The 24,249-nt window shown below is 42.5% G+C and overlaps 1 protein-coding gene across 2 annotated transcripts in view; it reads right to left on the bottom strand.

The window, feature by feature from the left end:
• ACBD6 (acyl-CoA binding domain containing 6) overlaps window positions 1-24,249 on the bottom strand; it is a 168,604-nt gene that overhangs the window by 142,658 nt on the left and 1,697 nt on the right. For both annotated transcript variants that reach the window (XM_066624957.1, XM_066624958.1), the window contains exons 2-3: window positions 10,522-10,586; window positions 6,679-6,775 (exon numbers count right to left, since the gene is read on the bottom strand). In XM_066624957.1, coding sequence (XP_066481054.1) covers window positions 6,679-6,775; window positions 10,522-10,586 — 162 coding nt within the window. The remainder of the gene's footprint in view (window positions 1-6,678; window positions 6,776-10,521; window positions 10,587-24,249) is intronic.

Here is a 24,249-nt window from a genome sequence, read left to right on the forward strand (position 1 = left end):
ACTTCGCGCACTGGAGAGGACACTCTGTGAACCACCATTCAGAGCGTGACACCATAGTCTTCCGAGACTGAAGGATACCAACAAAGATTATGCATATTCTACAAACATGCCCCGGTATCCACGGATTTGGTATCCATGGTTTCAGTTACCCATGAATACCAAGGACACCTCCTAAAAAGATAGGGGAACATTTTTAAAAATATTGTTTAACCAAGATTTTTTAAACTTTCCCCTGTCTTTTTAAAAGTGTCCCCAGTATCCATAGTTTTAGGTATACATAGGGGAGTCTGGAACAGAACCCCAGTAGATACTGGGGCACAACTGTATTAGTTTTAATTTTTTTAAGTCTACAGCAATGTAAAAATTAAAGTCTTTAAAAAATTTAAAGAACTTCTGTCAAGAGAGTTTGTGCTGCTCTCTTATATCTAAGATCTTCCAGCAGAGAAGCAGCAGCTTAAGACTATTAGGATACCTTGGATCTGGGGATTTGGTTGGAAGGCATCATGAGCTACTAACTAAATTAACTCAATCTATTCTATTTGCTATCTGAACATTTCTTGCTATAATGCAGTTCAACCAACAAATGTTATCAACAGGGAAAGCTACATTTATTGGGTAAGAAACAGCTTTTCTTCGGTATCATTTTCTTCAATATAATGTTCAAGTGAATTATGAAATTATATATCTGTCGGATTTTAAACATGGTAAGAATAACAGATCTTTGATCTCAGATTTCTACTATGGATGGTTGCACAGTTGATGAAATGCTGCCCTCTAGAGACTATCCTACAGAAAAAAACAGATCACTTTTCCCAACAAGCAATTTATTTTCTAGGTCTATTTTATGCTTGAAACAGCTCCTACTGCCACTTCATTTACTTTCAAGCCTACCTGCTTTTAAGGACAGACTAGCTACATGTTTCCCCTTCACACACTCATGGTCATATTCTTTTGCCCTGAAACTAGAAGTATTTTTTACAACCCTTGATAAAAAAAAAAAAAAAAACACGCACGTGCACACACACACACACACACACAACAGACAGCCCAATCCTAAGGCCCGGTGCTGCCTTGAGTAGCAGTGGTGACAAAATGTCCACTGCTGTATCCTGTGGGGCTGGAGCAGCTGCCACAAACATTCTCTTACCCCATTTTGAGCACTGCAGCAGGCAATGGGTCTCCTCGGAGTTGTGCCCACTATTTAGTGGGTACAGAACCAACGAGGTCCATGTAGGGCTTTCCAATTCAAGACGGGGCACAGGGTTCAGCGGCAAAGCCTGCTGCTGTCTCTGCCCCCAGGCCTGATCCTCCCCTTGCTCTGCCCTCCCTCTACCCAGTTACACCCTCCCCCTGCCCTGAAAAATCTCTCTACTGGCCAGTGGTAGTACTTACTGCTGCCTGCACTCCACTGTCATCTTCTTGGTTCTAAGGCGCAGCGCTGACTGGCACAGGCTTCAGCACCAGCACCATTTACTCTCCACTGGCACAGGAGTGCCTTGCAGCACTTTTGTTACAGTGGTTGCAGGATTGGGCTCTAACAAATGCAAAGCAGCAAGTATACAGCCTCTCTCTATGTGGTTCAGCTTCAGATTTTCAGGGCCCAGGGAAACTGGGTAATTTATGAAAAAGATAGGTGTAGACCCCAAGTGGCCCCAAACCCCGGCCATGGGGCCACTTGCAACCCCCGAGGACTCCCAATCTGGCCCTCTGGGTGCCCCCAGTCTCCCAATGAGCCTCTGGCCCTCCAAAGACTTGCTGGAGCCCATGCTGACCTGATGCAACTGCACTCGGCGTGCCAGCCAACTGTTCGACCTCGCACATGAGCTGTGGAATGAGGGCTCCCTCCACTACTTGCTGTTTCACATCTGTGACGTAGCAACTGCAGCAAAGGAAAGACCTTTTATAGGCCTTGAGCTAATGCAGGACCTTCATTCATTCATATAAGTTCCATCTCTAATATATTCATTTATGTAAATTTATGCAAATTTGAAAAGTAAATTAATTCTCTTTTTCCCAGCCTCCGACACAGTGTCAGAGAGATGATGTGGCCCTCCTGTCAAAAAGTTTGGACACCCCTAGTGTAGACCATCAACAGTGTAAAATTTAGAGAAGCGGAAAATAAGACAGCCTTGCTGGATTCAGAGGAACATTTCAGCTAACCTAACATTTTGTTTCCGATAGTGATTAGCCAAATGCTCTGGAAACTCACAAGCAGGGCAAGGAGATTCCCCACAATGGTACCTCACTTTAGAGAGGCAAACTTAGGAATACCAAATGCTGGGGGCAGGGGAGGAAAAGGCCATCACCTTCATGCATTGTTTACTGCCAGAGGTTGCCTAGACACTGGGCAAGGTGGATCCTTGCTCAGAAAACAATTGTTATGTTCTCATAAGAAAAATGAACAGAAAACAGGTGGTTTTTTCCTGTTGCTACCTCCACTGTTCATATGTTCAGAGACACCAAATCATACTGGATTTAGTACATTTAAATGTAAAACCAAGGAAAGACTGATAATCCACTTACTAGTGTCAACACAATTTTCTAAGATAAAATTGGAAGCTCATGATTGCTATGAGTACTGTACTGCAGTTGTTTGCAACCTTCAGTCTCGAGAGACTATGGTATCGCGCTCTGAAAGGGTTTTGGAACATCGTCTAGTGTGGCTGAAAAGGCCACAGTACTGCAGTATTGTGACAAATTAAAATCAGAGCTCCCTCTAGTGGCCCAAATGTTAACTAGCTATATGGCAACACAATCAAACTGCAACATAATCAAAACAAGAAAACACAAGGAAAATAAAGTGTGGTTTACCAGTTTTCCATCAACTCTCTCCCAATTTTGACAGCATTGCCTTAAACAGAGCTGCACATAAAAGTATATTTATTACATATTAATATATTGAACTTCAAAATGCTCAGACTTTAGAGCCCTTGGCAAATATTTTCAAATTTATATTTTATATGCCATTTTTAGTCCACTTGGGCAGTAACGTAACTAGGTCATTTGGCATTGGGGGCCCATAAATTTTTGACCACCACCTCCCCCCTCCCCATATGACAAAATTAATCTGGAGTGTGAGTCTGGGTGGGAGCCTAGGTCTACCTGCCTAGCAAACCTTGGCCACGGAGGCCAAAGTTCAACCTGGAGCCTAGGTCTACCCACTTGGAAGAGGTAGCTCAAGAGGTCAGTCAGAATGGGAGCCCAGGTCTACCCAGCAGGTAGATCTGGTCTCCAAGTCCAGGTGGGAGCCCAAGACTACCCACGCAGCAAACCTCAGTCACAGAGGCCAAAGTTCAACCAGGAGCCCAGGTCTACCTGACTGGTTGACCTGGGCTCTGAAGTTAAGATACTCTCCCCAACACAAACACTGGATCTGTCCCCAACTCACTGACACACTGTCCCCCTGCATCTGGAGGTTTAATGTAGCTATTAAGGTTAATAACCACTGATAGACTATAGTGCACCATTAATGTTTAGAATCCACTTTAAAAATCACACAGACCAACACACATTTTGCTCCTGTAGTGGTTATCTACACAGGCGCTGAGCTTAGCCTTGGTAACATGGCAACCGGTAGGCCGGCAAGCAAACTTGCTGGGTCCCCCCCCCACACACATACACACACACACTCAGGCACGCCAGAGTGGGCCAGTTGCGAAGGCTGAGTTTTCACCTAGTAGCCGGTAAACAAAGGATGTTATGAAAAAGTGCATATCTAGGAATGTGTATTGCGGTCAAGCCAGAGCCAGCAGGTTTCTTAGCAGTGCAGATTTCAATAACCTTCAATAATTTTCTCTAGTGTCATCATGTGTTTTGAGAATGAATAAAAAGTCTGAGGAAGTTAGCCGGGAGGCGGACTTCTCTCTCAATCTCATACCGTCCTACTTCCGGCTCAGCTCTCCCTGCTCTCAACTCCCTGAATGTCTGTTGTGTCTCTCATTGCTCTGACTTCTTACTGCTCTAATTCTAACTTTCAAACCCTCAGAGTGCTTCTGCTTTTAGCACCCTCACTCAGGTACCAAGGTTCTAAACCCTGGGTGCTTCCCAAGTAGCATTGCGTTGCAACAGCTCCCTTAAATGTTACACCAATTCCTGGGTATATTTGGGGTGCCAGTTCCAAAAATGGCATCCGTTTTGCCCTATCATGCCTAGTTTTGGAGACACGTCATAGTCTCTTTAGTGAATGGTTCAAGCAGCTTCCTCATAAGGAAGCCTACACCATGGCTTCCTCATGAAGAAGCTGCTTGAACCATTCACTAATGAGGCTATATTATATCTACAAAACTGGACGTGATAGGGCAAAATGGATGCCATTTTGTAATCGGCACCCCAAATTCATATCAAACCACCATAAAATTTGGGAAAAACTTTTCTGACCCTCAATTTTGTAGGCCTGTTTCACCTAAGCCAGTGTACAAAAACAACCAACCTTCCCACCAACGGGAACACTAGGGTTGGAGTCACCTGGTCTGATAACTCATGGTTATTAACTCATGCACCATTAACTTTATTTATTTTACTACAGAGCAGTACAGGTTACCCAACCAAACAATGACCAACAAAAAAGTGGCCAACTAGATAACACTCACACAACTGAATAAGAGTTCTAGTATTAGCTCTGATACATGGAAAAGGGAGCTAACTCATAACATCTTATTGGTTCCACACTGTATTATAACAACACCTTGTTAGCTCTCAGAACATTCAGACTCATTGGTCAGTTGAGAGTTAAGGAAATCAACTTTTAATGGCATAAGGCAATTGTATTTTTCTTATCTGGTTATTTGGCTATAGCTTTTGATAGAACACAGATATTTCACTGTGGTTTTTTTCACTGCACTTCATTGGAAATTATGCATCGAATGGTATATAACATGATGGTATTGTTCCTTAAACCATGATTTCCACAATTTGGCACTAATGGTGTCACCCCCCCCGAGGGTGTCACCTTAATAACAACTTATTGGTTCCGTGCTGTGTCATAATAGCATCAATTCTTTGAACACTCAGTCTCACTGATCTGTTTTGAGTTAAAGAAATGTACTTTTTGTTACATAAGAGAGTTGCATTTTTATTTCCTGGTTTTTTGGCCATAACTTTTGATAGAATTGAGATATTTCACTCTGGTTTTTTCATTACATTCTGCTGTAAATTACACATCAAATGGCATATAACATGATGGAATTATTCCTACAATTCATGATTTTAGTGCTTTTGGACACTAGTGGTGTCAACCCCCTGAGGGTGGCACCTGGAGCCTATGGCCCCCCCCTTTTTATGCACCGGGGCCCCTAACAAGCATAAAATAATAGTGAGTTAAAATAAAGGCAACATAATAGAAGGAGCAGCAATGGTGATGTCAAAAACAAAGTCAGTCACAATGTCAGGTACAATCCACTGTTTCAGGGGAACAGAACAACCTTACAAAGTTTGGTAAAGACCATCCTATCTAGCTGAAGATTTCAATTAGGTTAAGAGATAACAGGCTATTAAACTCCTTCTAAATAACACATTTAGGTCTACTACTTCATTGTGCTGGGGCTGTGGTTTATCAAAAGGGACTCTTCTTCCTATAGAGTTGCCCAGTATCTGCCCCCTTGTGGTTGAAGTGTTAGCTACTATTTGCTCTGTATAAGAAATGACACTACCTTTTAAAGATATGCATGTTATGATCTTTCATCTCCCCTCTTTGTGTAAACTTTCCCCTGGGTCAGAACTTTGAGTATGGTGTGCTCTTAGTTTAGCTAAACATTTGATTATGCAAACCTGTACAGTTGGATTCAAGAGGAAAATGTACTACAATAATAAGATGAAATGTACTACAGTGTAAAGAATGCATTCTGGAATCAAATGCAGTTGGTTATACAGACTTGCTTATGTCAATTTTTTCTTTCATTTGACTAGATTTTTTTTAGTATTGGAAAAATTCAACAAATCTCAATATCATGAGGTAAGGTACTGAAGTTCTCTAACATGTTTTCTCCTCCCTCCCCCGTGATTATTGGGAATGGCCTTTTTGTTTTTGTATGATAGAGCCAGGGTGGTGTAGTGGTTTGGGAGGTGGACTTGGACCTGGAAGATCCAGGTGCGAATCCCACCTCAGCCATGAAGCTTCCTGGTTGACCTTGGGCCAGTCACTTTCTCTCAGCCTCACCTACCTCACAGGGTTGTTGTGAGGACAAAAGGAGAGGAGCAGCTGTGTACACTGCCCTGAGCTCATTGGAGGAAGGGTGGTATAAAAACATAAATAAATATGATTGAATATTTTTCATGTTTTCAATGTTTAAAGCACAAAACAAAAAGGATATAGGGTACATAACAAATGCAGTTTGTGGGGGAATAATCACAGCCACAGCAGCAACTTGTTTACCAAGAATCAATGCCAGATCAAAGAAGATGACTCCATATCTATTCTGACAAGGAGGTACAGTTGGCCCCCCTTATCTGCAGACTTGGATAACTGCATATACCATAAGCTCCATCTCTGCCGTCTCAGAAGGGAAAAATAGCTCCAGTTTTTTTTCCTGCTCAGAGAGGTTTTTCATGATCCACCAAAAATCAGGTTGCGACCCACTGGTGGTTTGCAACCCACAATCTGGGAACTGCTGCTTTACATGATTACTTGGAAGAAGTTCCAATTGAACTTTCTTTTAAATATAAGACTGTAAATTAACTTACCTGAGGATTCCAAGTGGGGTCCAGTTTCTTCACAGTAGCAATGTACTCTTGCATTGCTTGCTCAGGATTTTTATCACCCAGTGCTTTCCAAGCTTCCCTGGGACATAGACAGGAGGGAAGAACAATCATTACTCAGTATGAGTCAGAAGCACAGAACCACTATTATTTTAATGTTGTTCTCCATCAGCAGCTCCCCAACATTGAACACTCAAACTGCATTCTAAGACACCCTTATTTGTGTACCTTGTGATTGGAAGTCAACACTTTTGGGCAATTAAGAGCTACAGCACCAGAAGGAATTTCCTCTCTGAGCAACAAGTCCCCTGTACTTTCCCATCTCTGTAACCCCGGTGAGAGACGGTGGAGAACATTGGGAGGTGTAGGATGTGGTGGGACTCCTTCAGGACATGGAGGTTGATAGCAACTCTCTGTCAGGTTGGATTCTCTCTGCTTTCCTGCCTCTTAATCTGCTAGAGGGACTGCTGTAGACATACAGGAGGCAGCATTGTTGTTTGTAATCATGTTCTGCAATGTCTTGTGTGTATTGTAGGTTGTATTTTGTAATTGTCTAGGGTAGGTAAGACCTTGCTGTGATAATGTGTTGGGATATCCAGGGAGTGGTGGCGCTCCTATCGTAAGAGTAATGAGCAAGGGCGATATGGCAGTGGGGGTTGGCCACATCATTTCAGGAGCAGGAAGAACGATCATCAGCAGGCCTTTCCTCTTTCTGGGCCTTTCCCCAACCCCAGAATCTGGAGAGTGCCCCGTAGTAACCCCTGTGACCTAAAACTGCTGTTGCTAAATACCAGGTCGGTCAATAACAAGAGATGACCGAAACAGGATCTAATCCTGGATGAGAATGTTGACCTTGCTTGCATCACGGAGACTTGGCTGGAGGCAGCTGGGGGTATGAGCCTCTCCTAGCTGTGTCCACCAGGCTACTGAGTGCTGCAGCAGCCACAGCTACAGGGGCAAGCGGGTAGTGTTGCCTTTGTCTCTCGGGATCACATCTCCCTCACTGGATACCCTGCTGCACAGTATGCTAGGTCTGAGTGACTCCCACATCATGCTACAGGGATGAGCCAGGTTAGGGACACTGCTGGAGTATGGTTCACCTGGCTGCCCTTCAGTCTCCCCACCAGAGTTGACCAAGGTGGTCTCAGCAGTAGTACTGGAGTACCCACACCTGTTAGTGCTGAGGAATTTGGCAGCTCACTGGCAGCTCAGTCATTGGCAGCTCAGGACTTCATGGACACCATAGCAACCACTGGTCTGTCTCAGCGGATTACGGACCCTATGCAAGTCGCAGGGCACACATTGGACCATGCATTCACTGGTGGATATTGGAAGGGTGATCTGGCGATGGAGGACACTAAAATCACTCCTCTGTCATGGACAGATCACTATCTGGTGAGTTTTAGTCTGGCAACACCTAACTCAAATAGAGCTAGAGTTGACCAAACTGCACGTTCAGCCAATGGAGACTGATGGATCCAGATGGTTTCCCGAGGCTCTGGGAGTTTCCCAGCCTCCTGGACTGCTGATTCATCTGGCTGCCCTATGGCATGAGAAGGCAGCTAGAGCATTGGATCCGATTGCTCCTGAACTACCTCAGCCTTGCTGTTGAGCCCTGATTTACTGAGGAGCTGCGGACAATTAAGACTTGGCTGACTCCTTGAGTGACGATGGAGAAACTCTCATAAGTCTGATTAAACACAGGCTAGAACCCATTTTAAGGCCTATTCTGTGGCAGTGATGGCAGCAAAGAAAGCATTTTTCTCTGCCATCATTGCATCTACAAAGCGCCATCCAGCAGAGCTTTTTCTAGTCGTTCATGATCTGCTCTACTCAGTCTCTTTGGCAAACGAGTTAGAAGGCTCTAATGCCAGCTGTGATGGGTTTGCAAGGCACTTTGCAGATAAAATCGATCATATTCATTGTGACTTGGACTCTGGTTTAACAATTCCAGAAGTTGTCGCTATGGCATCTCTCAATTCCACCATTCTGGATTCTTTTCAACTGTTATGGACTGAAGATGTGCATAGGGTCCTCTGGAGTTTGAGACCGTCATTGTACCTGCTTGACCCTTGGTCCAGCATGACTAATTCAATCTGCCAGGGTTGGTCAGGCCAATTGGGTGGAATACCTTGTAAATTTATCTTTGCAGGAGGGAATGATGCCTAGCATCCTAAAGATCACAATTATGTGTCCACTTCTGAAAAAAACTATCACTTGGTTCCACCAATCTAAACAACTGCTGACCAGTATCTAATCTTCCTTTCTTGGGTAAGGTGATTGAGCAGCTGGTGGCATCTCAGCTCCAGGGGGTCCTTGATGAGACTGATTATCTTAACCCCTTCCAATCCTGCTTCAGGCTAGACTTTGGGACAAAGACAGCCTTGGTCTCCCTGTTGGATGATCTTTGCCTAGGACTAGATGCAGGTACTGAGTCATCTGCCTGTTCTGAATGGGGTTGCACTCCTCCTGCAGGAGCAGGTGCACTATTTGGAAGTGCTCCTGGACTCACAGCTTTCCCTGGACAGTAAAGTGGCAGCAGTAGCTAGGGGTGTGTTGCCCGGTTCTGGCTAGTGCACCAGCTTCAGCCATACTTGAGTCAATCGGACCTGACCATGGTGGTCCATGCCCTAGTTACTTCTAGATTAGGTTACTGTAACATGCTCTATGTGGGGCTGCCCTTGAAGATGGTTTGGAAGCTACAATTAGTGCAGAATGCGGCAGCCAGGGTGGTTACTGTAGCTAGGTGGTCTGACTCTGTCGGACCGCTGCTTCAGCAATTGCACTGGCTGCTCATTTGTTTCCAGGCCCAATTCAAGGTGCTGGTATTGACTTTTAAAGCCCTTTGCGGTTTGGGGCCAGGTTATCTGAGGGACCACCTTCTCCCATATATTCCAGCCTACCCTCTTACATCATCTGAGGGGGCTTTCCTGCAAGTGTCGCCTTTTTCCAAAGTTAGGGGGATGGCGGTATGGGAGCAAGCCTTCTTGGTAGTGGTGCCACAATTATGGAACTCCCTGCCTGGAGAATTAAAATCTATCCCCTCCCTCATGGTATTTAGACAAAAAACATTTTTGTTCCATCTAGTGTTTGAGTGATGGGTTGCCTGCATCCTGTGCCTCTGCAGCAGTACATTGGTTGTAAATAGTTCTGCTCTCCTCCAAAAGCCTTTATTTTCTCTGATTTTATTCATTTTTTTTTTTACATATTGTATATTTTAATTATAAATAGTAAGCCACCTTTGGCATCTGCTCCTGCAAAGGAAAGACGGGATAAAAATATTTCAAATAAAGATGTAATATATGTGTAAATTACAATATGTGTGTGAATTATACAATAATAAATTTGACACTATAAAATGTGTGTAAATTTGATATGCCCTGTATATCAAAACCCTGTAACAAGGGGCAAGGAGCCTTCATTCCTGTCTTGCTATCAGAAAACATCATGATTCAACTACAAAAAGACAGGCTTCAGTAGGACATTCCTGACTTCCTTGACTACAAGACAATATCCAACCATAGTAAGATCAGCTCTGTACTGCGCCATTTTAAACTATTTTTGAATATTTGCTGGGGAATGTTAAAGAGCTAAACCCATAAAAGAGCATTCAGATTACCACTGTACCACTGCTTTCCATCCACCATGACATAAGTTAAAAAGATAGGAGATGGGAGGGACCCCAAATACCACTGTAGACCCTAAGATGCCATCAATTCACACAAAATAAGCTGAAAGTCCAGCACTCCAGCATTCTCTAAAGAAAACTCAAAGGGATCTGAAAAAATAAATGGAAATAGCTAGGAATTGTTAGGCATTTCCACTTACCACTTCTGCTTTCCTTCAAAATCAAAAAATCCAGGTTTGGAAGTGTTGCAGCTACCACATTTGACCTAAGAAATAGATGGGATAGGAAACTGCGTTAAAATAAACAAAATACCAAAGAAAAATTGTTTTATAGTTGCTGCTATGAACAAAGCAATTTGTTTTGGGGTTTTAAATTTGTTTAAGAACAGCTTTGCTAGTTTAAGCCAAAACCCATTCAGTCCATCACTTTATCTTCAACCAGATGTCTCTAGAAGCTCACAGCTGGCACAATACTGATGGATGGCCTTGTTTCTCCTCACCATTTATTGCCTTTAAATACCAAGGTTTCATTTACACTCACTAATGTATCCAAGCAAATAAGAAAGCTATTTTGGTTTATGGACCTTTCAATACAATTGTCAAGTAAAACTATAAACAAAACTGAGAGGGAAATAAAAGGACAAGCCTATAATGGAGTATGCTTACAAGTCTATTGGTTTTCTTCAGGTACATCACACAATAGTGGTGAAAAACCTAAAAAAGGATGGGACATACAGCCTAAATGGCCAGGGAGTACCTGATGCTGTAACACTGCTGAAGTTAAATGGTAGTGGATCTGATTGAAGTGAACAGGAGACCATATAGAGTTCCATATAGATCACTCTAAGTTTTAAAGAATCAGCAAGATAAAAGTGTAAAAGGTAAATCACAAAATGGTTTGTGACTGGGGGGGGGGGGCTGGACCAGGTATACAAGAGTCATGATTCAGTATTACAGCACATGTTCTGCATGCAGATGATCCCAGGTTGAAATCTTTGTATCTCCCAGTAAGCCTGGGAAAGACACCGTCTGAAACCATAGAAAGTCATTGTTAGTCAACGTACACAGTAAATAGCTGGAAGAACTAATGGAATGAATCAATATAAGGGCAGATTCCTTTTTTTTAAGTGGTAATGTCATTGTCTGCTTATACTACCATTTTCCACAGTTGTTGTTCATTTTCCATTTAGTCGAGCCTGACAGTGACTTTATAGGCGAGAGCTCTCCATGATGACCTGTCAAGCACAGCTTCTTTCAATTGTTGGATTTGATCTTTGTATCTGTTTTGATGGTGTCGAGCCAGCTTGTTCTTTGTCTGCCCCTTCTTCTTCTTGTTGTTCCACTAACACTTCCTAGCATCATTGCCTTCTCTAGTGAATTTGCACACTTGCTATGGCCAAAGTCAGTCAGCTATAGCCAATGTATCTGGTTTTGTAAGGTCCAGCACTTCTCTGTTGGTTTCTCTGGCTGTCCATGGTATACACAACAATTTTCACTAGCAGCACAATTCAAATGCATCAGTTCTTCTTCAGTCAACCATTCTTACAAGCCAATTCTCACACCCATACATCATTACAGGGAAGACTATTGCTCTCTAAGTCTTGTAAGTTTTGTATTTAGGGAGGTATCTTTGCTTTTCCAGGTCTTTTTCATGTGAACTATTGCAGTGCGGCCTAAAGTTATCTTGTGTTTGATTTCAGGTGTTGATCCAAGAAAGATAAAATCCTGGACTGATTCAATTTCTTCATTGTTGATTTTAAACATCATTTGTCCATCTGCTGCTGTTGTCATTATCTTTCCACAGTTATTTTTGTTCAATTCTTTGGAAACTGTTTACTATCTCTGTTCACTGTTTACTATTAGAACAAATTATAAAACACACAGTCTGCACACATCTAGACAACAACTCAGTGATCAACAGAACTCAGCATGGATTTGCCAAACATAAATCTTGCCAGACAAAACTCATCTCCTTTTTTGATCAAGTTACTAGCTTACTGGATGGTGGAAATGATGTGGATGTAATTTATCTTGACTTCAGTAAAAAATTTGACAAGGTTCCACATTACATTCAAATCAGCAAGTTAGTAAAATTATGGGCTAGCTGATACTATCATTAGGTGGACTCACAACTGGTCGGATGGCCATACACAAAGGGTGTTTGTCAATGGCTTCACGTCAATCAGGAAGATGGTTTTGAGTGGGGTGCCCAAGTCTTTGTCTTGGGCCCGATTCTCTTTAACATCTTCACCAATGACTTGGATGAAGGGATAAAAGGGGATCTCATCAAATTTGTGGATGAACCAAGCTGGGAGGAATAGCAAACGCAACAGTGTTTCTCAAACTGTGGATCGGGACCCACTAGGTGGATCATGGGCCAATTTCAGGTGGGACCCCATTCATTTCAATATTTTATTTTTAATATATTAGACTTGATACTACCATGGCATGTGATTGCATTTGGGGAAATGTTTCACATTTATACTTTTAACAGGCTATGATCTACATGTTTTTAACAATGTCAGTAAATGGGACTTACTCCTGGGTAAGTGTGGGTAGGATTGCAGTCTAGGATTGTTAAAAATGGTCCTGCTTGATGATGTCACTTCCGGTCATGACATCACTTCCGGTGGGGGGGGTGTGTTGTTGTTTTTTAATCACTTCCAGTGGGTTTTTGTTTTTTTTAGATTCTCATTCTAAAAAGTAGGTCCTGGTGCTAAAAGTTTGAGAACCAAACTTGGGTTACATGGGTAACAATGGGTTACAAGCCATGGTAGGTATGTGCAAGCTCCTGGTTTTAGAGGTAGGCTGCCTCTGATTGCCAGATGCAGTGGAAGGCACCAGGGCACAGGTTGTTCTTATATTCCTCTTATGTTCCTAATCACTGCAATACAGTAGAAGCCTTCAGAAAGACCTAGACAAAATGGAATACTGGGCTGAAATGAATAAGATGAAGTTCAACAGAGACAAAAGCAAGGTTCTGCACTTAGGAAAAAATAACCAAAGACGCAGGTATAAAATGGAAGATACCTGACCTGGCAATACAACTTGTGAGTGGGATCTTGAGTTGCAGTGGATCACAAGATGAACATCAGCAGTGTGATGTGGCTGCAAAGAAGGCGAATGCAATTTTAGCCTGCATTAGCAGAACCGTAGCTTTCAAGTCTCAAAAAGTCATGGTTCTGCTTTACTCTGCACTGGTTAGACCTCACCTGGAGTACTGTGTCCAATTCTGGGCACCCCACTTTAAGAAAGATGCAGCCAAACTGGAGCAGGTTCAGCGTAGAGCAATGAGGATGATCAGAGGGCTGGAGAACAAGCCCTACAAGGAAAGGTTGAGGGAACTTGGTATGTTCAGCCTGGAGAAGAAAAGGCTGAGAGGGATCAGACAGCGTTCTTCAAATACCTGAAGGGTTGTCGTATGGCAGAAGGAAAAAATTTGTTCTCAGCAGCCTCTGAAAGTAGAACTAGATCCAATGGGTACAAACTGCAAGAGAAAGATTCCAATTGGATATCAGGAAAAAATTCCTGATAGTAAGGGCGGTTCGCAGTGGAACAGATTGCTGAGGGAGGTGGCGGATTCTCCTTCACTGGAAATCTTCAAGCAAAGGCTCAACAAGCACCTAATGGAGCTGCTTTAGGAGGATTTCCTGCTACTGGCAGGGGGTTGGACTAGATGACCTCCCAACTCTTATCTTTCTATGATCTCTATGGTACCTTGAAGCTTAAGAACTTCAACTTATACTTTGGCTTTTTGACAGACTTCAGTGTATACAAATGCGCATTTGCATGCAAGAGAGAAAGAACGCACAAAGAAAATACTTTTGTGTTGAACCGATGTCTGTGATAACACACTTTTAACAGCCCTAATGACAACTGTCAAACCTCCTACCTACGTTTCCATGCTCCCATCAAACCTTTTCTATCACCCCTTATATAAGGTCCACAAATGAACTGCACAGTCCTTGAGTATCACAGATCTCTTCTACTAAAAACAGAGAAAAAAAATCTGTCTTACAGTAAGAATCATACTAATCAATCCCAGACCAGCCATGTTTGGGTCTAGTTTTATCTCTCACAAATCCTTCTTTCCCAATTTAGGCTCAGTCACCATGTTGCTTTTTTTTTTTAAATATTGCTACTTGTGTATGTTAAATTCAAGTTTTTTAAAATAATAAAAGGAACACACAAATATTAGAGAGGGCATTGCATCTTTTCTACCCAATTAATTCAACATTTTAATATTATAATAATTTTAATATTTTAAAATTATTTTATTTTAAAATTTATTTTAAAATATTTTAAAATTATTTTATTTATAAAATATTTTAAAATATTTTAAAATTATTTTAAATTTTAATCATTTTAATGATCATTTTAATTTTAAATTAAATGATTTAAGAAATCATTCATAATTGTTTCTAAATAACTGCCACACAGACTCCAGGCCATACTCATACACTTCTCCATTTCACACTGTTCTACCGCAAAGGCAGTAACCTCAGTTGACGAGTGGGCAGGTGGTGGTGCTGGGGGACTCATACTTGGCACCCTGGCATCTTGAGGAGTGCCTCAGGGTTCCATCCTATCCCCTATGCAATTTAACATCTACATGAGACCGCTGGGAGAGGTCATCAGTATGCTGATGATAATTCAGCTCTATCCTTTTCATCAGATCCCAAGGGGCTGTTGAAGACCTGGAGCGCTGCCTGGGTGTCTGGATGATGACTAAAACTGAAATTAAATCTGGATAAGACAGAGAGGATTTTGGTTCAGAAATCTACAAGTATTACACTATCAAGCTGTTTTGGATACCTGCTAACCTGCTTACCTGCTAACTGGTAAGAGGCACTTTTTCAAGTGGGTGCTCCTCTTTTATTCAGCAGGGGGAGAGTAACTGGCCCACCTCCCCCCAGCAGTGTCTTTTCTAGTGGCTGCCTGCTGTGTTCTTTTGCATATTTTTAGATTGTGAGCCCTTTTGGGACAGGGAGCCATTAGTTATTTGATTTTTTCCCCCTGTAAACCGCTTTGGGAACTTTTTGTTGAAAAGCTGTATATAAATACTGTTATTGTTATTATTATTATTATTTGGATGGGGTTGCCCTCCCTCTGAAGGAGCAGGTGCACTGCCAAGGGATGCCCAGATGCCCAGATGATCACCTGGATGCCCAGATGATAGCTACAGCCAGGGGGGCCTTTGCCCATCTTTGGCTGCAGCCCTTGCCAGAGTTAGTAGGACCTGGTTACACTGGTCCATGCCTTGGTGATATCCTGTTTAGACTACTATAATGTGCTCTATGCGGGGCTGCCTTTGAAGACAGTGCAGAAATTACAGTTAGTGTAGAATGCAGTGGCTTGCATGGTTACAGGGATTCAATGGTTTTACGCAGTTGAGCTGCTGCTCCAGCAACTATTCAACTCCAGGCTGCCCATTCATTTCCTGCACATATTCAAGGTGCTGGTACTTAACTTTAAATCCCTATACAGCTGGGAATCACAGTATCTATCTCCACCACTGGGAGAAGTCAAGGGTGAAACAGTGAGAAACAGGGCCTTCTCAGTTAACTGTGCATCACTTTTATGGAACTCACTACCAGAAAACCTAAAATCTGACCCTGCAGTAGAGAGTTCCCCCAGCGAGGCCTAAAAACATAGCTTTTGGGATCAGGTAAAGGTGGGGTATTGCTGGCTGTTTTTATCTGGTTTATTGCTTTTATCATGGATATATTTGTTGCTGCCTTAGCATTTTTAGCTTGCTGTATATTGCCTTTTAACCTACTACAACCTATGGGTTTTTAAAACTGTTGCTTCTATTTGCTGAGCTGGCTTTTAAGTGTGTTTTGGATTTTAAAATTTGGATATTAATCTACATTTTATCAAGTAATGTAAGCCACCTTGAACTTCTGGAAACATAGGGTATAAATGCCTTGACTCAATTAATAGCCCTTGGGGCTATGCAGTAAAGCAGTATATACAAGTATGTGATGCATAACATTTTCGTCAATGACAGACTACATATACAGCAGTCATCCCATAAGATTTGCTTGGATTTATTTAACAGAATGTTCCATTTATCCACTCACCCCCTGCCCCGCCATTTTTTCCATCTTTTATATTGTATTTTTATTATAGCTTTACTATGTTTACTTCTTATGTTTAGAAACACAGGAGGGCAGGAGGTCTGGTCTAGAGGGTAGAGCCTCCGTTAGCCCGAAGATAACATCAGAAGGTCACAAAGTTGGGGGCCACCGGCAGCTCCCTGATCAGCTGAGAATGGAGAGACCTTGAAGCAGCTGACAAGTGATTGCACCTGCTCTTGGTGTGAGCAAGAACCATCTTGGCTGCCCTCCATGGGAGAGATGGAGCTGCTTGTCAGCCTGCATGGGAGAACTGGAGGCCAGAAGTGAGACCAAACCAGGAAGATCCATTCTGAAATGTTGTTGGTTCTTAAAAGAGAGAACCTCTATGATTGTAAAAATCCCCTTGAGCGATTCAGAAACGCCTGCCTATGTCAGAGGAGTAATCCGATGATCAGAAAGGTGGTATATAAATACCTAGTTATTGTTATTACACAAATACAATTGACTACAGCAGCGTTTCTCAAACTGTGGGTCAGGACCCACCAGGTGGGTCATGGGCCAATTTCAGGTGGGTACCCATTTATTTCAATATTTTATTTTTAATATATTAGACTTGATGTTACCATGGTATGTGACTGCATTTGGGGAAATGCTACAGACCTGTACTTTTAACAAGCTACTATGTCTATTCTTTTAACAATGATAGTAAATGGGACTTGATGTTGGCAACCTTCAGTCTCGAAAGACTATGGTATCACACTCTGAAATGTGGTTCTGGAACAGCGTCTAGTGTGGCTGAAAAGGCCGATTCGGGAGTGACAATCCCTTCCACACTGGGAGCAAGTGCAGTCTGTCCCTGGTCTGTCTCCCTGGCTATGGGCTTTCCTTCTTTGCCTCTTAGCCTCAGACTGTTGGCCAAGTGTCTCTTCAAACTGGGAAAGGCCATGCTGCACAGCCTGCCTTTACTCCTGGGTAAGTGTGGGTAGGATTGCGGCCTAGGATTGTTTAAAATGTCCCTGCTTGATGATGTCACTTCTGGTGGGTCCTGACAGATTCTCATTCTAAAAAGTGGGTCCCAGTGCTAAATGTGAAAGAACCACTGGACAACAGTATTCAATACAGTAACTATACAGGTTTGTAGTCTAGGATCAAACACAAATAATCACATATTTATTTACAGTGGGTCCTCCTTATCCACAGGCTCAGCCACCACGGATTTCCATATTAGTGGATGCCAAGTACATGGCTAAAGGGCCTCACAGGCCTGCTGGACACAACCTGAAGTTGTTGGTGCAAACCCAGCATGGTCACATCTGGGAGGCCTTCTGAGGCCCAGTGCCAGCAACTTCCAGTCACATCCAGAGATATTCTGAGGTGCATGCAGCTTCCCCAGGCCTCAGAAGGCCTACTGGACACAACCAGAAGTCACTTCTGGTTCACCCCAATGACTTTCAGTCATGTCTGGGAAGTCCTCTGAGGCCCTGCAGCAATGGATTTCATTATCCATTGAATTTGATATCACAAGGGGTCCTGGAATGCATTATCTACAAATACTGATAGCCCACTACATGATCTACAGTATATAAACTTTTCTCATAGATTCAAGGAGGTTTACATAGCCAGGGTGACCATAAACCTCATTTTCAATGGGGTTTTTACAAGTATTATTCCATGAAAGACAGTCATAGAACGCTCCGTTTCTCCAGACGGTTCCCTTTATAGTGCAGTCATCATCCTGGTTTGCCAGCTCTTGCGTTTCCAAACTTTCACAGGCAGCTGCAAATCAAACCTCAGACTGTTTCTCAAGATGTTATCCATTTCTTGCCAGCTGATTCCTCCACATTCTTTTACACTCCTCCACAGAGATCTGCCAACAGCTTTGGTCTCCCATCCAAGGCAGCTAATTCTGCTTGGCTTTTCCAGACAAGACTACAGCTTAATCTCCAGACCACACCTCCTTACAATCTCATTCACAATTGTTTAACATCTGCTAAATTGTTACAGCAACACCTTGTATGAAAATGAAATGCATTACAATCATCATTATCCCGATTACAAAATCAGATGAATGGAATTCAGAACCATTTGCTATTTATGTTAAACATGCATGCACTGCCTTCATTGCCTTGATAACTCAAGATAGCACATTCCATTTAGCATGAGGTATGATAGGATAGGGCAGTGTTATTCAAACTGTGAGGCGCCAGGAACTCAAAAGGGAGGCACAGGATGTCCTCTAGCAACGATACAGTCACACCCCTGGGCAGAATATGAGCCCGTCTTCTGCCCATTGTCAGCGCTTTATTTTAAAGCAGAGTTGAAAGCAGTTGAGTTGAAAGCAGAACAGGAGTTTAAAGCAGAAGAAAGCCCTTTTCTCCCTCCACTCAGAAGCTGCTGCCTTCTGTGTTTGCTGCATGTTGTTTCCAAAACTCATCTGGCAAGTACTGACCATGCTCAGCTTGCAGTCCTTAACCCTCGCTGATCCTTGTCTGGTTGGTTCCTAGTTCCCAGCCTGGGATCACTTCTCAACAAAGTGGAATCTCTCTTTTCACCCCCTCCCTCTTCCACTCCCCCCTTTCGATCTCCAAACCTTTCCTCCCCCTCCCCAAATAAAATGCTTCCTATTTTACCAGTCACCAGGTCACTTAAAGTTGTTTCCATAAAAAGTTGGCGGGGGGGGGGGGGGGGAGAGAGAGAGAGAAGCACACACTTTACTTGGCCAGGAGCAGAAAAAGGGTACTGTTTTTAAAGTGATTTATTCATCTTGTTGTTTGACTGAAGAGGAAAGGCTGTATTTTTAAAGTGATGAAACTTGCTGTTTGAAGGGAATACTCATCAGCCATTGATGAAGTGATTGCCAGCCCAATCCTATCCACACTTTCCTGGGAGTAAGCCCCATTGACTCTAATGGGACTTCTGAGTAGACATGCATAGGCTTGAGATGTGCATCTCCTAGTATAGGAGACAAATCAGCTTCCTAACCAAACCCTTATCAGCTCTGATATATTTTTATGGTCTATTTTTGTTTTCCCCACCAGCTGCTGGAAAAATTTAATTTCATTAAATTAATAAAGCATTCAATCCTATCTAAGGAGAATGGGAGAAATGACTAGTGGGATTGGGGACCACAGGGGGGTGTGTGTGTGTGTGTAATGTTGGTCAGACTGGTTGTTCACAAAGTTCATTTGATAAAACAATTCTATTGGTATGCTTACAAAGCTAAAAAAAAAAAAAAAGAGTCTTCCTGGACCAGACAAAATCTGTCTACTCCAGCATCCTGTCTCCAACAGTGATCAGCAGCTAATCATTTATAAAGCATGTATATTGCTGTGTATTAATAATATATTTTTAAGATCTGCATTTAATTAATGATATGATTAATATAATTAATATTAAAATAAATATTAAATATATAATTAACTATTATATTATAATATATTATATTTAATATATTTAATATATTTAATATTTCTGGCCACTTCCTGTTTAATGATGTCACTTCCAACCCTCGGGAACATGATGGGGAGTCAAGGCCAACAGCCACAGGGGTCAAGGGAGCCACTGGCCAGAAAAGTTTTAATACCGCTGGGAAAAGTTTGAGTACCACTGGCAAGAAAGACAGGATGGGAAAGCAAGACCAGTTCTGTCAATCAGGTAATGAAAATCTGACCCTGCAATCAAAACCTTGTACAGTGCCTTCTACTGACACTTTTGGGCCCATATTCTTAATGAGTGAACTAATTATTGTGGAAAATGTTCATCTTTCACTGAAATGTGAGCTTTTCAGGACATGTTTTAAATGCTCATTAAATGCCTATATATCAACTTCATAATTTAAAACTTGCCTTGGGCTCCAAGAAAGTTTAGTCACCCCTCATCTTATATGAGGGTTACATTGCAGAGTCAGTGCAAAAAGCTAAAACCGTGTACAGGTCACAGTATAGCATCTATACTGGTGTACTCTGAGGTGAGAAGAAAGAAACCCGGAAGTGGATCTTTAAAGCTATCCTTAACCCTGAAAAGCTTCCAACCAGTGCAGTTTAACAGCACAAAGACAAGAAATGGGATTTTGCCCTTTACCTCCTTGTTACAAGGCTTTTAAAGGTGGACCCCAGTATCAGTGGTGAGTCAAATCAGTGGAATGCCAAATCAGTGGATAACAAGGTATGACCTGTATACTGAAAATTACCTTGAAAATCTCAGACATCCAAAAAACGTGTACTGTCTGTTTAAAAATTACAAGAGGCAGAGAGAAACAGAAGTTCCATTCTCCGATCTCACACTACCAGGCACGTATTTAGTAAATGGAATGGCTGACTGAATCACCCACACTATTTAAAACAGTCATTTTTTTCAGTTTGCTGAAAAAAGTATAAAGTTGAATTTGCACAAGTCAGCTATGCCTAGACAAAGGGCAACCTTACCAGTATAAGCCTTTTAAAATCAGAAGCAAAAGAAACAGAACCATATATGTGCTGAAACTAGATCGATCATCAATAGTGTAACCAGTTAACTGATGTCTTCCGAAGTTGAAGAAGCTCACAATGGTCAAAATCTGAAAATCCCTTTCAAAATAGAATGCACAATTGTAGAACATACATTCTGAAAGTTGTGTAAAATTAACTCCTGCTAAGGCAACAGTCATCATTAGTCCTGGCACAATACTGAATTTCAGCCCTGCGTAGAACAACATCCACGATATATTGTGATACTGCCAAGCAGGTCACAAGTCTGGGGGTGGGAATTTAATGGGAAGGGATTTGTTACCATTACAAGTCAACTCACGTCACTCACCAGATAAAAGTTCCAAGAACTTGAGATGCAAGCAATGAGTTTTTCTTTTCCCCCCCCACATGGACTACACTTCAAGTGTAGTCAGAGTGTTCGTGGTTAGGAATTTTAAACATACAAATTTTTCAAGGGTTGACACAAAGAACAGTGTTCTTCAACCTGTAGGTCAGGAACTTAGTGGGGTCACAAAGACTCATTTGGGGGGTTGTGGCAACCTTTCAAAGCTTGTACAAGAGAGGCTTGGATCCAATCCAATAATGGTTCTGCCGTATTAAAATCAAGTTCTTGATATAATCCTGCACAGCCTCTGCTTGCTGTCTTGCCCCTCAGCTCCTAAGAACAGCTCTGCTCAGGCTGCTACCTCACAGGGTTGTTGCGAAGACAACAGAGGTAGAGGAAATGGGGCAAGTGAGTTGGGATGGGCAGCGATGGGGCAGATCGAGTCCAGGGAGGGAAGTGAGATTGGTGGTGTGTCCGCATACTTTATTCATTGGAATTGCAGCACAAAAAGGTTGAAGACTACTGATGTAGAAGATTAACGGGCAGCCAAAATGACAGTGCTTATGACTAGAACACAAGAGCATTTCATTCATTTCCAGGCTCCAGCGTCAGGCATCACACACACATTCAGATGTGCCTTCCCTCCACCCCTCTTCATGGAATTCTCCACCATGCAGAAAGGCAGATATGCAAAGGTGAACATCACAACATTTTTACCAACAGGTTTTGGGTTTATTATGCCAGGAAAACATGGCTCATTTGCTGCACAAGACCACACATCTCCATTTCAAGCTGCATAGTTGTTGTGGAAACACTGCATTTTCACACTGCTCCAGTGACAAACTTTTACACCTGGGAAAACACAAAACTTTCCCACACTACTTCAACTGCTGCATGGAATGAAGCTGTAAAAATATCATGCCTAGTGGTTCTCTTTTCAGTTGCACAAGCAACATAACTCACCCATTGTCTGACCACATTCATCAAGTAACCTAACAATTACAAAATTGCTCCACAACTAAAGAACTTGTTTCCTCATCTGTCATGAAATAAAGAGCTTATTTCTTTCTTTAAGCCATTTCTGCACAACATTGCATACACGCAACAGGGACCAAATGCATACACCTGTGAGCTGGGCAAAGAATTTATATTCCCTCTTTCCCCCTAAAATATAGGGGTACTTGAGACCGCTTACAAGGAATTAAAGCAAAACAATACCATAAAACATCAAAACAAAATAAGAGTGAAACAGCATCTCTCTGAAAAGTGGTATATAAAATACTGCCAACAGACTACATTCAGCTTGAGGAGCAGCTGATCTGCACGAGAGTTGGGTGCTTGAAGGGAGACTGGGAAATTAGTCAGGAGTGCTGTAGCTTTGTCACAGCCCTTATGTTCGTATTCCCTACTGAAACTAAAAATACATTCTTTTAAAACTTTCACCTCTATCTCCCTCCTCTCATCTTTCCACTTTGCCTGTAAGTATCTTGGAGCAAGGATTTTTCCTAGAAATAGGTTCCTCCAATATACACCCAAAATTGTTCCTCTAATAGACACCCTGCACACTGATAGTAATATTAAGAGAGATAATGTGATTCATGTGGCTGCTATGAGCAATTAAAATGTAGAGTGGACTAAGGATGCAGATCTAGCCCAAGGCCAACCACTGAAAAAGTTGTTGGCATCCCTCCATGATAAATGGAACATGCTACACCCCTCTCTTTTCCCCCATGTGGTGCCATTATTCTCCTCTTAACTGACAGTGCCAGTGCCATCATTTCCTGTGTTCCCTGCTTAACAGCAGACAAGAAGCAGAGGGGAGTGTAGAGTAGAGGATTGATGGAGTAGAGCGGGGGTGGCCAAAAGCCCATAATTGGCTTTGACATATATGTCATAACATATAACATAATATGCTTTATTTTAAATAGAGCCAGGTGAGGAGGAGAAGTTGCACAAGAAGAAGGTGGAGGAGGCAAGGTGCAGTGATGCAGTCAGGCAAGGCCTGTGCACCAGAAGTCAGCACAGTTTCAGCAAACTGAGGAGAGAGAAAGTCCAGGTGGGATCTGCTTGCTGAAATTTGTCGTGGCTGCAGCTGGCAGAGTTGCATTCAGGGAGCATGAGATGGAACAGAAAAAAGGGAAGAGAGTCTCATTGGCAAAATGACTCTCCTCTGGTGCTAGGCTTCCAAGTTACAGTGGCAGAGGCAGCTGCTGGAGTGGGCAAAGGAATCTGCTAGCCCAGATAATGACCACCAAGAGCAGGCAGGCAGAAACACTACTCCTTTTCCCATCATTTTCCTGGAGACCCAGCCTTTGGAGCTCCCCAGAATTACTGGGGTGGGTTGTGACTAGGAGCAAGGAAGAAGATGAACTGACTTCCCCCCCCCCTTCCTGGTTGTGGGGTGGTCCTCTCTTCTCATCCACTTTCTTCCCCTCAACCTTCTTTCAGCTTCCTTTTCTTATTGAGGAAGGGTCTCCGGAGTATTCTGTTGACATGAAATGGTTGCCTGTTCCTAGACAAAGTGTCTGTGCATGTTTTGTGAGAATCAGAAGATTGGAGGTGGGGGAGGTTCTTCTCTATGGGCCCAGTCCTATATAACTTTCCAAAGCTGATGCAACTGCACCAATGAGGAATGTGTTTCTGTGGTGGGGGGAACCACAGAGACCTCCTCAAGGTGAGGCAGTGGTTTTCAAACTCTCGTAAACAGTATGATAAGATTATAATTTTATAAGTGCTGTCTAATTGTGATTTTTAAAACAAATACAAATTACCAATTTTAAAATCACATATATGAATAAGTACTATGTACATGTTTTTCTTACTATTTTTTTTACCATTTGCGGCTCTTATGTTAAGCAAGTTTTGCCACCTGGGCTAGAATACCTCTATTTCTCCACACTTCTTTACACTTCATGCTTTCTCAAAAGCCAAGGAGCAGCTCAGGGCCCAATCCTACCCAATTTTCAAGGGCTGGTGCAGCCCAGCCAATGGGGCATGCAATGCATCCTATGGTGGGGAGGCAGTCACAGAGACCTCCTCAAGGTATGTGAACATTTGT

Source organism: Tiliqua scincoides, chromosome 4 (assembly GCF_035046505.1).
Source record: "Tiliqua scincoides isolate rTilSci1 chromosome 4, rTilSci1.hap2, whole genome shotgun sequence".
In the NCBI taxonomy this organism is placed as follows: domain Eukaryota; kingdom Metazoa; phylum Chordata; class Lepidosauria; order Squamata; family Scincidae; genus Tiliqua; species Tiliqua scincoides.